General features: G+C 38.4%; 2 protein-coding genes across 20 annotated transcripts in view; one reads left to right on the top strand and one right to left on the bottom strand.

Annotated features, from left to right (window-relative positions):
- Positions 1 to 830: 830 nt before the first annotated feature.
- ZCCHC9 (zinc finger CCHC-type containing 9) lies at positions 831 to 12,059 on the bottom strand. Of its 2 annotated transcripts, none has more exons than XM_055298195.2 (6): positions 11,952 to 12,059; positions 8,474 to 8,874; positions 5,239 to 5,389; positions 4,914 to 5,006; positions 2,696 to 2,764; positions 831 to 1,431 (listed from the first exon to the last, which is right to left on the bottom strand). In XM_055298195.2, exons 2-6 carry the CDS (start codon positions 8,855 to 8,857, stop codon positions 1,313 to 1,315), a joined length of 816 nt encoding a protein of 271 aa, XP_055154170.1. In that variant the 5' UTR covers positions 8,858 to 8,874; positions 11,952 to 12,059; the 3' UTR covers positions 831 to 1,312. The 2 variants fall into 2 exon arrangements, with proteins under 2 accessions (XP_055154170.1, XP_055154169.1); XM_055298194.2 differs by having other exon boundaries at positions 11,924 to 12,050.
- The window catches only part of LOC134731740 (uncharacterized), a 63,801-nt gene continuing 59,232 nt past the window's right edge, over positions 12,053 to 16,621 (top strand). For all 18 annotated transcript variants that reach the window (XR_010114275.1, XR_010114278.1, XR_010114277.1 and 15 more), the window contains exon 1: positions 12,053 to 12,335. The gene's annotated coding sequence lies outside the window, so the exon portion shown is untranslated. The remainder of the gene's footprint in view (positions 12,336 to 16,621) is intronic.

Genomic DNA, 16,621 nt, shown 5'->3' with positions numbered 1-16,621 from the left:
AAGCCGTCTGCTCCTGATGGGACAGGTGAAATAAATCTGGGTGTGTTCAGACTAGATGACTAAGGCAGCATTACTGTCCTTTTCCAACTGCCTGGCTTGTGCAATTCCTTCTAAATAGCACTCATTTCCTTAAGCTCTGGGATGCTGAGCAGTATTTTGTCATGTTTTCCTCTCACACTGAAATAAAAGAACAGCTCCTATTAAGACTAGAACTGTCGAGTTGTGCAGATATGAAAACAGAGAAAAGTGTTTCTTTTCTTATTTGGTAAATATTTTGCTTTTGAGGCATCAGTAACTAATCACAGCTGCTTCCTTTAGTTACAAATGGATTCAATCAGGTAAAATTTCAAATGAAACACAAAACCACTAGAGTCATTCCATTATACAGTACAATGGTAGTGTTAAGCCTTGTGAAATATATGTATTAAGTATGCATGAATTCATCAAATCAAACAAAGAAGCTAATGGGTCTCTGATTAGTGTTCTAACTCTATTATGGTGATACTTCCATCTTACTCTGACTCATCTAAAACATGTGAACAAAATGCTATTAAGTTTATTATACAATCTGTTATCTGCCATCATTCTGGTTAAGTAACGAAAACTGAATTTTGGCTAGAATTTCTCTCTTGAAAATCAAGGGCAAAAAAGAGCTGCTGTTAAATTGAGGTATTTCAATTTTAACTTTAGTAACTTGTAATCCTTTATGTCAAAACTAAAAAACCAAATCCCTGTTTATTCTCATCTAGGATTCATAAAAAATCTCGTTTCCAAAGGGATTGTTACATGGATATTAACGAACAATGGATATTTCAATCGAGAATCAAGTATTCAGAAAAACAAGCAATAGAAAACATTTTTATTCCATATTTTAAAAAGACTTTCTAGCAACTTATAAATTTCTATTATAATAATAAATTGATAATTTGAGCCAAGAAAACAATATAACCAAAAATTCATTCGTTCCCTTTGTTTAGGGGTGTTTTACATTTATGCATAATTTTGCTTTTATAAAAGATGATTGTTACAATCAGGTATACAACTACTTGGTTATGTCTAAGTTCTGTCTCTTAAAATATGTTCTTTTAGAGAATCCATTTAATCATCTTATTCTTTTCTTCAATTTTCTCCAAACAGTGGTAGAAGTACTATTTGATGGACAGAATAAAGAAATTGTTTTTGGCCACACCCAGGTCATACTGATATCTACAGCATAGTCCTGGCTACAGGGGAGCTCAACTCTTAACTCGTGAAGTGGGCCTGGTTTAGAAAGTAACAATGAGGTGGTAACTAATGATAGTGCTAGTTGTTATCAAAAATTAACAACTTTAGGTATTTTTGTTTTGGGTTTTTGTGGTTTAGGCGCATCCAAAATTTCTTCATAGTCTGCACTCATTCCCTTTGCCCAGCGACCAACTGTGACCATTCGCTCTGTAAAGGAATAGAAAAATCAGAATGTGAGAAAAACAGTAATCAAATGCATCCACTCAGATTGTTACTGGTTTTGGAAAGGAACTCATTTTGACATGAATAATCACAAGGAGGGAAGACTCCATCACTAAAGGAAAGTGAGCAATTCTGTAATTGATTATAACCCTTGATTTCAGAGTACCACAGGCAATTTCTCATCCCAATTAGGGAAATGCAGCAACTACTTTGCAATGCATGAACTGATGAGAAAGCTCTTTCATTCTTTCCCAGAGTTCATCATTACAGAGTCAATGAATTCCAAGAGTCTGTAAACAGCAAGGCTTATGAAGCATCAGTTTTAAATGCACAAGATTCCACCTGTGAAATTATACAACATCTGCTTGTCAGTCTTGTCATTTGGGAAGTGGCAATCCTCCCAGGAGGGAGAATTCAAATTCCACTTCATCATTTCAGTCTCACTGCCTACAATGTACTAAAGACTATCTTCTAGACAAGCTTGTAAATAAGAACTCTTGGTTTTCAAATTTAAATGTTAGGGATAGGAAGTAAGAATGAGCAGACTTATTCATGTAGTGTTGTGACTACGTGAAATAAAAAGAAACATGCTCTTTCCATAAGAAGCACTGCTGGGCTATCCTACTGTCCTCTTGCTTTCCTTCACATAGGATTAGCATTCTAGTCCAGGCAAACTAATGTAATAATGATCTCCACTTCCTTAAAAGTCTGCCATAGGTATAGTGAACATCTCCGAAGTTTTTGATGAATAAGGCTGGTATTTCATCAGGAAGAAAATAGCCAGATTCTGTGTGGATAACACATTTTTAATATTTTTGGTAGTTTCTGCAATCAACTCTGAATCTTTTAGGTACATACAAAGCAAAGCGTACATGAGGACACTCAATATTAAGGCTATTGAAAGTTAGTTCATATTTTTTATTTTCTCAGTGAATTCATATTTTTCTGTAAGTAACAGAATTGGCTCTATTATATTAAATTCATTAGTTAGCAAATATAAATGCTTATGAATCAGATGTCTTATAAAGTCAGGGTCCCCTAAGGCTTACTGGTCACTTTTTTCTCCCAACTATTCAGTTACTCAATACTATGTGTGTCTATTGCTGACAGAGATTAAGTCATTGCTACAGTAGGAAAACAGATTGTCTTAAAATCTTATTATCCCAATGAGTTATTAATAACAAGTACAGAATAAAACGCAGAGGAATACTAATCTCACTCCTTCTAAGTAGAGGCCCAGAGATCTCACCTGAATTCTGACTTTCAGGGCAATCTTTCTTTAAATGTTCCACAGAGCCACAAAGTTTGCAACCACCACCTGTTGAAAAAGCAAAGCCACTGAATACCATCTCATACTTGCAAGGGGTTTTTAACATCTCAAAGCACTTTCACATCTTACTGGATCCTCACAACCCTGTCAGTTGTAAAGGTAGGATCATAGGGAGGTGCCACTATTCCTATTAATTCATTCTCCATTCCTTTTAACCTCACAGAGCACTAAATTGTACCCACCCACTGCTTCTTGCACCTGGCCTTGAGAAGTAGGAAAAAGAAATGAGATATGATGGGAGGCACTTGTTCAAGAGCCATTGCACAGAAGCCTGGATCTTAACAATGCTTAGACAGTCAAGAGTCTGTGAGCCCTTGGACCTGTAAACAAAAGATGTAAGCAGATGCACTTTCTTGAATAGCATGTCAGATTCTCAAACAGTCAATGGCCCAAAAACAGATTAGAAACTACTGTTCTACTGTACAGATCAGATGGGGGCAAGCATTTATGAAAGAAATAAAGTTAATTTTTGTTTCAGTGCCTTCCATTGGCCAGGCACCCTAACCCTATAAAAATGCCCACCTGCCTACTTTAAACAACATTCCAGGATTGTGAATTACAACACATGTGGTTTCTAAAATAAGTGTTTCACTTAATAATCAAACACTATTGCTTAATGGTCAAGCATTATCTTGATCATGCTCGAAATGTTAAGTGACTTAGAAAAATGACCTAATCAGATACAAATCTGGCTGAATTTTCTTTTTTTTTTTTTTCCCAAATCTTGACTTTATTTTTAATATAAAAAATGCAAATTTGGAAACCCACCCTACTTTTCCCCCTAACATAATGCTTTACCTCTTAAAAATAAAGTACTAATTCTATATACATCAAATGTACCATACAAAAATGTATCTGGTGTTTCTATTGCTACTAAAGTGTTCTAAATTAAAACAAATCGCAGAAAGCCCCTTATTGTAAACAAAAGATTACAAGGTATAAAATCAAAGCACACACAGGCAAATCTGGCCAAATTTTCACATCTATGGGATCTACTCTCCTTGCTGCATTAATTTTTTTTTTTTTTTTTACATCTAGTCACTTTGGTTGACCAGTGAAAGCCATTTTTGCTCACTAGTCATGTTATCTACCCAGTTTTATGAGCTCAAAACTGAAATGCACCTGAGCATTTTCCAGGCCCTGGCCTCTTTATATGCCATAGTGAAAGAGAAGCACTTGAATAATACATTTTAATCCTTATAAAAACTCTTTAGGCAAATACCATAATTCATCAACTCTAAGACACCACTGATTATAAGATGTATCATTATTGCACATACCTCTCAGAAAGAAAAACAGCTGTCAATTATGTGGGACCCACCAATGGTAAGATACATTCTGATTTCCGAGAGATTAAAATTGAAAAACTGTGCATCTTAGAATCAATAAAATATAGTTTTATCATCTCCACTCTATAGGTGAGGAAACAGAGATCAGAGTTTGGTAGCTGGCCAAAGCCCCCCAGCTAGTGAGTGGTGGTGCTGGCGCTATAACCCAAGTCTGACCAACTCCAAAAGCTACGCTTTTTCACTGGACTTCTCCAGGAGGGAAACCCCAGACATGACACAAGAAACGTCTAGAGCCTGATGGCACCAGCCATCACATTAACAGATAACAACCTCCTCCTTAAAGCTTTAGACCGCATAGACTTTACTGTGTGAACCTTAATTACCCGAGTTAAAGAGAAAAAAGCTACATGATCCCATGCCAGATAAATAATTAAGAAAAAAAATTCAGAAGCTAACATTACTACAATATTGAATCATGTGTACCCACCCCTCCACCAAAATGGTATGCTGGCTGAGGTTGAATATATAATACGATTTAAAAAACCTCATATTAGCTTGAGATATAATTTCTCTGCTTCTGTTATGTCTAAAAGTAGAAATGTATGACATAGTCTCACAAATAATGAAGCAAGCACAGTTGGAAATACACACCTTAGTTTTTTCTGATTTGTTTTATTAACATATGAAGTCAAACTGCACAGAAAGCCCAGTACATATAATAGCACTTGATAAAAATAATGTAATTCTCAAGGTTTTGCAATTTATTCAAGAACTGTGATTGAGTGTAAATTAAATCACAACTGCATGATGACTCACCATTTCTGCTATATGAGGGTAACAGTACTTACCATCAGCATAGAGTCCTTTGGGATTATCAGGACAAGATCTAGACAGGTGCCCCATTTCTCCACAAACAAAACATTTTGCAAAAGGAAATTCGCCTGTAAAAATCAACAGTTCCTATTCAGTTGACAATACATATGGCAAGTCATGAAATTAACATTATTTTAAAATACTCTGAATAAAAAATATTTTTACATAACTTAAAATTTAATCTCATATGATTTCCAAATACTAAGTGGCACACTGGTAACAAATTGTGTTAAAAAAAAATACCCAGGGTGCTATTTATTGGCTTTCCCCATGAACAAAACAAAAAACTGAAACACATACCGAGAGCTGGGTCTACTTTAGCCTTACACTTGGTTATTTCGTGCTCTGTGGACCCACACCTGTAACATATCCCAGTGCCCATGTCTTGATTTTCAAGGGCGGCAGGGCAATCTGCAATTCCATGACCAGCTTTTCTACAATGGAAACACACCTAGGAAAACAAAATGTGGGTTGGCACGCTGCAAAACTATACCAGTGACTTTATTAATTCTTGTTATCAAAAACATATTTACAACATTTCTCATCTTATTTACTATTTTTCTGAAATCTCAATATTTGTAGAAAAAAGGTTTCACATGTTCCTAAACAATGAGATGTCCTTTCCATCAGAGGGTTTCATTGCTTTTGAAAACCTCAACCAATAAATCCATCAATCTCAGGAACAATGTTATATATGTGGCTTTGTAGAAGGCAATTGCTTAAATGAATTGAGCAAATATGGACTATTCATTTTATTAACTGGAATGTCTGCAGTAGAAAAATGGCATTTTCTATAGGAAATGGACAGTGGCTATAAAATTTATCACTCAAAATTTGTATGTGTATAATATACTCATAAAATTTTTAAAAATTAATATTTCTTTTAAAGTTCACAAAATTGAATGAATTTGGGTCAGATGTTTCCATTCAAATTATGATTCAAACCATAAGATATATTTCATAGCAAAAAGTATATCCTTGTTTTTGTACCCTAAATAATTTTTTTTTTTTTTGAGACGGAATCTTGCTGTCACCAGGCTGGAGTGCAGTGGCGTGATCTCGGCTCACTGCAACCTCCGTCTCCCAGGTTCAAATGATTCTCCTGCCTCAGCCTCCCAAGTAGCTGGGATTACAAGCACACACCACCACGCCCAGCTAATTTTGATATTTTTTAGTAGAGATGGGGTTTCATCATTTTGGCCAGGATGGTCTTGATCTCCTGATCCACCCACCTCAGCCTCCTAAAGTGCTGGGATTACAGGCGTGAGCCACCACACCCAGCCATACACATTCTTTAATATTCAGAAATAGGTTTCATTTTTAGAATATATGCACAATACATTTTAAAGGAATAATTTATTCCAAGATGATTTGGCTCCAACATAAAACTGAGCAATGATTAGTTGTTTACAGAAATTTGAAGAATTTTTTTGCTGCAATAAATGAGAATATCAACCATAATCAAAGATGGCAGATATTTAAACTATTTCATTTAAATTGGAAGAAGATATATATATTTCTTGGATAATAAATAGTCATTTAATTATGTTTTTTCAAAATAAGCACAAGTTTTTTTTTAAAAGCAAATTCAACCAGCAAAATAAAAAATTTTGCAACTCTGTCCTTTTGTTCCTACTTAATAAAATATTGAAAAAGAATGAGTCCCTTTAAATTCTTCAGTAACTTGTACATTGAGAATGAGCTGGTCCAAAAAAAAAGAAGCTGCATTTATTATACAAATGCAGGAAAAGCTACTGCTAAAACCTGCATCACCACCATAGGAAGTCTTGGCTTCTTGGTGAAGTCAAGGTGGTCTCTACTAAGCTGAGACTACTGCCTTAGTTCACTGCCTTCCCTTTTAAAACCTAATCATCACCTAATACAACATTTTTGAATGGTCCTTAAGTTTAATGTAGATGGGATTGTGAAGCACTGATTGTAAATTTCTATAGCATAATCAGTTTATTAGCATTTAAGGACTGATGCTTAGTATAAGGTATTAAAAAAATACCAAGGAAGTAAATTAACAACAGGTCATAACAAGCCATATACTATTTATATAGCACTCCCCTTTTTAAAAAACAATATCCTTCCCCAATTAATTACAAACATAATGCTTTTCTTAAGTGGTCATAACAGTAAATGTTTTCAAATGGTATGCGATTCACCATACTGCCTATGTCAACTAAACTAAAATGACTTAAAATATTTAAAAATCGTTAACTTAGACAAAACTCTATCCTGATATCAATAGAAATGTTATCCTTTCTATCCAAATTTATCCATAAGGAATGTTTCATCAGTATTATCTCTAAATAACTATCTTTAAATATAACAATGCATAGACTAATCTTGCAAACAGCCAAAAGACACATTTATAGAGGCTGTTAACATTTCAAGCCTGCATTGGTGCAAATAGTGCTCTACATACAGTAATACTAATAAAAAAATAAAAGTATAATAACTTGCAACAAGTCCTCATTCTTATGAAGTGGTGTGCTAGGAGGCTTGGGAAACTCACTTAGAGAAGGGAAATAATTATACCAAGTATTTCATCCCCTTTACCTGGCATACTTTAAAATCTAGGGCTAGGCATTACAGAAAGAAACCTGCTGCCCCTAGCATTCTTCTGAATGTAATATGGGGGAGGGAGGAAGCAATGACTAGGGAGTCTCAAGGACTTTTAATTCTGCTATTACTCTGCTCTAACTAGTATGACTCCTATGTATCTCTTTCCTGTGCTTCAGTATTTCATAGATAAAGAACATCCTTTCCAAGTAATAGGGACCCACACATATTTAACCTGTTCTACTTCATCTTCTTCATAATTTTGACATTTTCTCAATGCTAATTTGAAAAAGGGGCTATTGGAAGGTGAGGATAGGTTTTGGTTTTTTTGGAGGACAAACTCTCGTTTTGTCACCCAGACTGAAATGCAGCGGTTGATCACATGGTTCACTGTAGCCTCGACCTCGCAGGCCCAATCCTCCTGCCTCAGCTGGCAGTAGTAGCTGGGATCACAGGTGTGTACCACCACATCTGGCTAATTTTTTTTTTTTTTTTTTTTTTTTTTTTTTTTTTTGGTAGACATGGGGTCTCCCTACGTGGCCCTGGCTGGTCTTTAATTCCTGGGCTCAAGTGATCCTCCCGCCTCAGCTTCCTAAAGTGCTGGGATCACGGGCATGGGCCACCACATCTGGTCTATAACATAGGTTTTGAAGTCAGGCTGGGTTTGAATGTCACCTCTGCTACTAGCTAAGTGGCTTTCACACGTTATTTAATCTGTCTGCACTTCAGTGTTTGCCATCCATAATATGGGAATATATGCCATCACCTTTGCTGTGTTGTTGTAATAATTAACCAGTACATCATGTGCCTAGCATATATGTGCTAAAAAAAGTACTAGTCCTTAAAACGATGCTCTATAAATCTGGGACATAACGGTAAGCAGAGCTGGCTAAGGTATACGTGTGTGAATATAAGAATAGTTTCCAGCTAAATAAAGTAAATAACATGGTAGAAGTGATGCTCTCACCATTGCATTTTTCTTTGCCGCTTGTCTTTTTAATCTTCTTCCTTCCCGTCGACTGTCTTTCTTTAAAGCAACTGCAATTTCTTCCCTTACTTCCTCACCGTCTGTTGCTATAATTTGCCCATTGTGAACCATCTGTGAATTCTGTCTTAGGTATTCCATGAATCCATTCACATCTTCATTTAAGTACTCTTTTTTCTTTTTGTTCTTTTTATGTTTTGCTTGGGGTGCATCATTTTTGAGGGATAGCCTATTGGCTTCAAGTTGTTTACGCTTTGGTAGGTTTTGGCTTGTTCCCTCAAAGGATCCCTTCTTCATGTCCTCCCATGATGTTGCAGGCAAGGGTCTCTTGTTATATGTGGTACTAACTCGGGCCCACCTGGTCATAATTTCATCAGTGGTACCTTATCAATTTTTAAGACAAGCATGGGTGGTTAGCCATCAACAACAAAAACAACAAAACTAAAGAGACATGCTATATCACTATATCTCACATATGCCCATATGTTAAACTTTTAATTATTAAAACACTTTTTACTTCAGTTAGATATCTAGATACATATTTAATGCTATAATATGCTGCACAGACATGCTTCTAATATAAATCTACCACTTACCAGAAAAGCTTCCACACCAGTTAAAAAAGGTGTGCTTAAAATTGAAAAATTATCTTAAGAAACCAAATTATTTCATAAAATATAAATCCGATAGTAATACAATGAATGCAATTATTCCTTCCACATTCTGCAGTTTTCCTGGCTGTTTATTTTCCTATCTCCAAGTCCCACAGCTACTTTCTCCCAATCTTCTTGCTTCGTCTGCCATTTCAATGTAACAATTTGCATAGCAGATTACTAAGTATACAGAAGTCATGTCCTTTAATATGAAGTTTGTTGAAATTTCCTGGCAGAGTTATAAGTAAAACATATAAAAGTGTTTACCATCACAGGATGATCCCGGGCTTCCTCTTACTAATCAAGGTATAAGCTACTTCCAGCCCAGTGATTTCACATCATCTTCAATTCTATTTAAATTATGACTTGAATCAAGATATATTTCACACCAAAATCTGTATCTTGTTTTTATACTCAATACATATGCTTTAATACTCAGAAATACTTTTCATTTTAGAGCACATACATACTTTAAAGAAGTAATTTATCCTAACACTAATTATTTGGCTCCAACATAAAATGGAACAAAGTTTTGGTCACTTACATACTACCTAGTAATTTGGAGGATATTTTTTTCCTGCAATGAATGAGAACATTCAGCCATAATCAAAGATTCATCAGCTAGTCACATACTACATAACATTTAGGTCGACAGCGACTGCACATATGATACTGGTCTCAGATGATTATAATGGAGCTGAAAAATTCCTATTGACTTTGTAGCCCTCATAACTTGTAGTGTAACACATTACTCATGTCTGTGGTAATGCTGGTGTAAACAACCTGGGATGCCAGTCATATACAAGCATTGCGCTTACAATGATGTACTGTACATAATACTAGATAATTATAAGTATTCCAGAAAAAGGCAGTTATCATAGCAGATGACAGCTCCATTCATGTTACTGCCCCTGAAAACCTTCCAGTAGGACAAGATGTGGAGGAAGAAAAGAGTGATACTGATGATCCTGACCCGGTGTAGGCATAATGTGTGTGTCTTAGTTTATAACAAAAAAATTTTAACAGGAAAAAGCTATAGAATAATGTAAGGGAATAAAGAAAATATTTTTGTATAGCTCTACAACATATTATCGTTTTAAGCTAAGTGTTATTACAAAAGAGCGGGCCGGGTATGGTGGCTCACGCCTGTAATCCCAGCACTTTGGGAGGCCAAGGCGGGCGGATCACAAGGTCAGGATATCGAGACCATCCTGGCCAACATGGTGAAACCCCATCTCTACTAAAAATACAAAAATTAGCTGGGCGTGGTGGCGCACTCTTGTAGTCCCAGCTACAGGCGCGCGCCACCTGGGAGGCTGAGGCAGGAAAATCGCTTGAACTCGGGAGGCGGAGGTTGCAGTGAGCTGAGATTGCGCCACTGCACTCCAGCCTGGGTGACAAGAGCAAAACTCTGTCTCAAAAAAGAGAGAAAGAGACAGAATAGACTCCGTCTCAAAAAAAAAAAAAAAAAAGAAAAAGGTCAAGAAGTTAAAATTAATTTAAAAGTTTATAAAGTTAAAAAAGCACAGTAAGCTAAGGTTATTACCTTAAACATTTTTAAACAAACTTAGACTAAGCATACCGCATTTATAAAGTCTACAGTAGTGTACAGTAGTACCCTAAATAATATCGTAGGCCTTCACACTCACATACCACTCACTGACTCACTCAATAGCTACCGACAGCCCTGCAAGCTCCATGCGTAAGTGCCCTCCCTATTCAGGTGTACCATGCTTTCTTTTACACCGTATTTTTACAGTATCTTTTCTGTGCTTAGATACACACCATCCTTTTACAACTGCCTACAGTATTCAGTAGTCATACTGTACAGGTCTGTAGACTAGGAGCAACAGGCTATCCCATACGGCCCAGGTGTGTAGGTTTGTGTAAGTACACTATGATGTTCCCACAACCACGAAACGGCCCAACCATTTCTCAGAAGTATACCAGTTCTTAAGGGAAGCATGGCTGTATTAAGCCACCACCTTTTTTGCTGTTGTGGTCGTTGTTGAGACGGAGTCTCACTCTGTAGCCCAACCTGGAGTGCAGTGGGCGATCTCGGCTCACTGCAACCTCTGCCGCCGGGGCTCAAGCGATTCTCGTGTCTCAGCCTCCCAAATAGCTGGGATTACAGGCGCGTGCCACCACGCCCAGCTAGTTTTTTGTATTTTAGTAGAGAAGGGGTTTCACCATGTTGCCCAGTGTGGTCTCGAACTCCTGAGCTCAGGAGATCTGCCCGCCTCGACCTCCCAAAGTGCTGGAATTACAGGCGTGGGCCACCGCGCCCGGCCTAAGTTATCACCCTTTAAGACCAGCATCCCTCGCAACCCCCTGAGTCTCAGCTCCTAGTAACAGAAAGATCCCTTCCACAGAAGCTGAAGGGTGGACCCAGTGAATTGGTGTGAGAGGCTCCATGCCACTTTACGAGCGCACTCTTCGCTGAAGTTTATGCGACTGTCATAGTGGGGACCGAAGCTGTTCAAAACGAAGATTATCCTTCCCTTACGTACGTGGGAAGGGGGAGGCTCTGGGTTATCAAGAGGGTGAAGTGGGAGAGCCGGGCGGCCGACCCACATGCGGATTCCAGGGCGGCTGGACGCGCAGCCCCCAGCAGCCGGAGCCCAACTGCTGAGGCCGCCGCCCCTAGACAGCCCGCGCTCCAGCCAGCTCAGGGACCCAGCGGCTAGGCCTTCTGTCCTCCCAGCTTCCCACACAAGTTCCGCCAGGCCAGAGGGAACGAACGACGAGACCCTGCAGCTTTCGTGGCTGAGAACCTCACCTCACCGCGCTGCCGCGCAGCTTCTTACCGCGCACGAATCCCCCAGAGCAGCCGAGTTAGCGAGCCAGGGCAGACCGCCCTCCTGCGGTACTGGAGACCGGAAGCACATAGTATCCGAGAGCGCGTCACTTCCCGCGTCACAGACGGTCTTTAGGAGCGACTCGTGGGCGTTAAGACTGGGCTGAGTTTGTGGCGCGCTTAGTGATGGGTTGGCGCTGTGCAGGACGCCGACACAAAAAGATGAAGAGTTCAATCCGTGCTGTCTGAACTCACAGTGTAGTGGGCGAGACAGACGGGATGATCGGTAGAGTGGGAGATGCCGGAAAGGCTTCCCGTGAGACTGGATAAGAAATCAAAAATCTGGTGAAATTGGCGGCAGGAGGGAGTTAAGGACATTCCAGGCAGAGGCAAGGTAAAGGCGCGGTGGGAGTGGGTCACTGTGATAAAAGTCTGAAAAGGACATTTGGGGGCTCTCTTGGGTGAGAGGCAGTGCCTCATGTCCCCCCTTCAGTGCTCGTTGAGCATTCAATTAAAATGTTACCCTTTGTAGCCAAACAAGTTCTCTTTTTAAGAGGAAAACCCTGAATTTCCAAACGGCTCATTTTCTCTAGCTTCTTGCAAATGGATACCACCACCAGGTGTGCCTAGTGAAAAAATGCAATTTACCAGGACCACTACTCTCAACAGTTTGCTCAATCCATTCAACCTTTTGAATATTTGTCCACTTCTTTTTATCTCTGTTGGCACCTCCTCCCTTGTCCCATATTGTACCTGTAGTTCTACAGCTGGTCTGGGGATTCATTCTGCCCCAACTCCCTGAAATCCATTTTCCGTGCCGTAGGAACGGAACTTTTGAAAATGTAAATCATTACATTTAAAGCAGTACTGCTGTACTGCTTTAAACTCTCCCATCGCTTCCCACTGTTTTTAGGATGAAATTCGAACTCCTTATGAAGTCCCTGCCTACTTCCCTAGCCTCGTCTTGCTCAGTCTCTCCTTTGAGCTCCGTGCATAGGATCATTTTTTCAATTTCTCAAATGCCTTGTGTACCTTGCCATCTCCAGGCCTTTACGTTTGCTATTCTCTTTGTATGGTACTCCTTTTCTTCTTGCAGTTACTTTCTACTCACCCTTCAAGGCTTTAAGTATTTTATTCTCAAGAAAGCCTTCCAGCCCCCTACCCCCATACTCGACCAATCCCCTACTGTGTGCTCATGGCAGTCTATACTTTCTTATGACACGGTTCACATCTGTAATTACACAATAATTGTGTAAATTTATTGTATCCTCATTGCCTGGTACATCCTTGGTGCTCACTTCGTATTTGTTTTTTTGTTTTGTTTTGTTTTTTGAGAAGGAGTTTGGCTCTTGTCGCCCAGGCTGGAGTGCAATGGCGCGATCTCGGCTCACTGCAACCTCTGCCTCCTGGGTTCAAGCGATTCTTCTGCCTCAGCCGCCCAAGTAGCCGAGATTACAGGCGCCCGCCACCGCGCCCGGCTAGATTTTGTATTTTTAGTAGAGACGGGATATCGCCATGTTGGCCAGGTTGGTCTCAAACTCCTGATGTAGGCGATCCGCCCGCCTCGTCCCTCCGAAGTGCTGGGATTACAGGCGTGAGCCACCGCGCCTGGCCCTCGTATTTGTTAAGTAAATGAAGAATAAGTACTTTGCGATGTTTGTTTAAAGCAAACTAGAAAGTGGCCCAGTTTTCTTTAAGAGAAGGGATTTTAAAGTCAGTGCTTGTAGGAATGTTGAGATTTGGCATGGTACATATCACAAATACCGTAGTTCATATGGTGGAGAAAGTTTTAAAAGACAACAAACAAACAACAGCACCTTCCAGCTCTTGAAGATAGGGAATTTCCTAAAAGATGTGTGGTAGTGCTGCCCATACTGTAATGATCTCAACCACCTGGCTTCAGGGTAGTGACATTTCATGAAGAGGTTTTATCTTTGGTAGATGCAAGGTACTTACACAAAACATACCACTAGAGGGCGCATTTAACTAAAACTTTTCTTTTTAGTGGTATATTGCATTTTAAACTGTAGGTCGTTCATTCTTGGAAGCAAAGGAATATACCGATTTCTTTTTGTATCGGTATGTCCAATAAAGATTAGTAGGTGAGTAAATAGGGCATAGGATAAGCCCTTTGGAATTCGGAGGAAACTATTGCTACTAATAGCTAACTTTACTGAACATTTTATAGGTGCCGGCAGTATGCTTAATGGTTTGCGTTCATTACCTAATTAGTCCACTCAGTATCCTGTGAAGTTGGTACTATTATTTTCTCCATTTTGCAATAGGGAATAAGTTCACAGAGCTGACGTAACTTATCCAAGGTCACACAGCTAATAAGAGGTAGAGCCAGGGTTTGAACCAAGATCTCAATCCAAACCTGTGTGCTCTGCTACTTTGAAATACTGCAGAGGATTGTTTGTCTACTTGATCTACTTTAAAACACTTTACTAAGTTATTTTTGCCCAAGTTCGATTTTTTTTTTTTTTGGGAAAGTATTTACTTTTACAGTTCAAGGGATTATGTTTGTATTCAATTTTCCCATCTACTTATTGAAATACTGTAAATGTATTTTTTATAACAATATTATCAGCAAGGTAAATGTTAAATAAGGAATTCTGGTCTTCTTCTCAATTTTCCTGCTGCTGTTTCTTTTCCAGTCCTCAAATTGCTGATCTATGTATTATGTTTTAGAGCTTCATTCACTGGCAGAGACAGTGAAGTGTGCTTATTCCATATTACCAGGAATTAGAACCACTACCATTAGAATTTTAAATCTTCATTCTTGCCCAGATTCTCTCTGAATAATAGGCGCTTGGCCACCCTAGATGAAGTGACCAATAGGCGATGAGGACTACAAGTGTCCAAGGCCCAGCCTGAGTGGACCATCCCTCTAACTGACTCACACATTAGAGTGAACAGCCTCCAGGCAGCCAGTTTACCTATAGAGCAATTTGGAACGGAGAACAGTGAATCTGGAAAGGAAGGCTGCGATGAGATTTTGCCAAATTAAAGTGTTTTTAAATGTGAAATTATAGTGTTCAAACTTTATCCATTAGAGCTTAAGCAATGAAGAACTGTGGATAGTGTTTTAGATCATACAGGAGATCTCATAAAATAGATCTGGAGAAGAGGATTGTGGATGGAAAACTGTACCTAATGCATTCTCTAGGCAGTTATTGAACTTTTTTATAGTATGCAGAAAAATACAGCAGAAGAGAGAGGAAAGAAATTAATGACCCTGCTGTTGGAAATAAAAATAAGATCCAGACCAGTTACATTCTGACATCTTAAAAACCTGTCACTGATATTTTTAGCTGCTTTAGGATCCTGACAATAAGGCCCATGAGTAATAGAATTGTGAGGGTTTTTTCCTTTATACATAATTTTACAGATATTCTTTAATGGGTGTGTATTACATTTAGAATCATTATTAAAGAGTTATTTTTAATCCATGGGAGTTTTGACACAGCACAGGAGAATTTCTAATTATAGGCTCATAGAAATACATACCTTTTAAAACCCTATCTTCTTGTTTTACAGATCAATAAATTAAGTTTCAGAGAAGTTAAGTGATTGCCATAGAACACAATGCTAGTGACTGAATTTTGTTAACTAACATGCTTTCATTTGTATTGTTGATTTTCTCAGTAACAAAATTACAAGCAATACTGCTTTATTTCAGAAGTGAAAGAAAATCTATTGGAAGTGTGGAGCAAGAGAAACCTATTAGTGGAAGTTGCTTGAGGTTCCTAGGCAATAAGGAATAGGAATAATATAAAGTTTGTGTTGTCCTCTGAAAAAGCTTGAATCTCTTTCATCTTCTTTGCTTAAACGTGACAAAGAATAGTGTTGGAACACTAATCACAAAAATGATGTATCCTTCTGACTCATCTTACCGTCTTGTTGTATTTCTCAAATTTGAGTTCCTAATCATGTGTTTCGGTGGTTAGGATGTTAAGTGCTTCAAATGAATACTTAAACCTAAATTACAAACAAGTGGCAAGATTTGCAAGCTCTCCTTTATTCTCTGAGATGAGTACTTCCTCCTCCTCATGTCTGAGGAAATCATACCAGATATGGGCCTTAGACTGTCCATTCCAAGGAACAATGAGAGGTCTTATAGTTACAAATGGAATTCTGTAAAATAGGATAGGTGAGGAAAAAGCACTTTTTGATGTCTACTATTTGCCAGTACCTTAAGTGCTAAATATATACAAATGACAGAGAGGTCCCTGCCCTTAAGCAGCCAAGAGCCTGTGAGAGTAAGACAGATTGCTAAACCACTAATAAGCTGATGTTATAATTAGTGAGGGAATTATGGTGATATACAGATTACAGATAAAATATTTCCTCCTGGGAAGTTTTAGAAAAACTTCACAGTAGAATGTGTTGCAGACAACTGGAGAGAGGGATCAGGGAGGTGAGGAGGAGGAGTCAGTAAAAAATAAATACATGTACTCAATCTAAAATCCTCTCCAATAAGCTGAAATGCTTTTGCAGATAAGACTGACACACGCTGACATATATACAAAAAGAGATAAAAATGTATGCTAGTACTTTATAAAAGGTCAAAGTGAAGATAACCAAGTGGCAAAAACATTTCATACTGATTTAGTAACTACTATATAAAATAATCTACCAGTAAGTGGGTAAAAACAGTACAGTAATTAATGATTTCAG

This window comes from Symphalangus syndactylus, chromosome 11 (genome assembly GCF_028878055.3).
Source record: "Symphalangus syndactylus isolate Jambi chromosome 11, NHGRI_mSymSyn1-v2.1_pri, whole genome shotgun sequence".
In the NCBI taxonomy this organism is placed as follows: Eukaryota; Metazoa; Chordata; class Mammalia; order Primates; family Hylobatidae; genus Symphalangus; species Symphalangus syndactylus.
Note: the sequence above shows the minus strand (reverse complement) of the source record. Positions and strands in the feature narration are given on the sequence as shown.

Coding starts and splice junctions, on each gene's coding strand:
- ZCCHC9 (XM_055298195.2), bottom strand. CDS start 8,857: ATGACCAGGTGGGCCCGAGTTAGTACCACATATAACAAGAGACCCTTG. Junction 2,765..4,913: donor CAAAGGACTCTATGCTGATG/GTAAGTACTGTT, acceptor CTTTTTCAACAG/GTGGTGGTTGCAAACTTTGT. Junction 1,432..2,695: donor CCCTGAAAGTCAGAATTCAG/GTGAGATCTCTG, acceptor ATTCCTTTACAG/AGCGAATGGTCACAGTTGGT.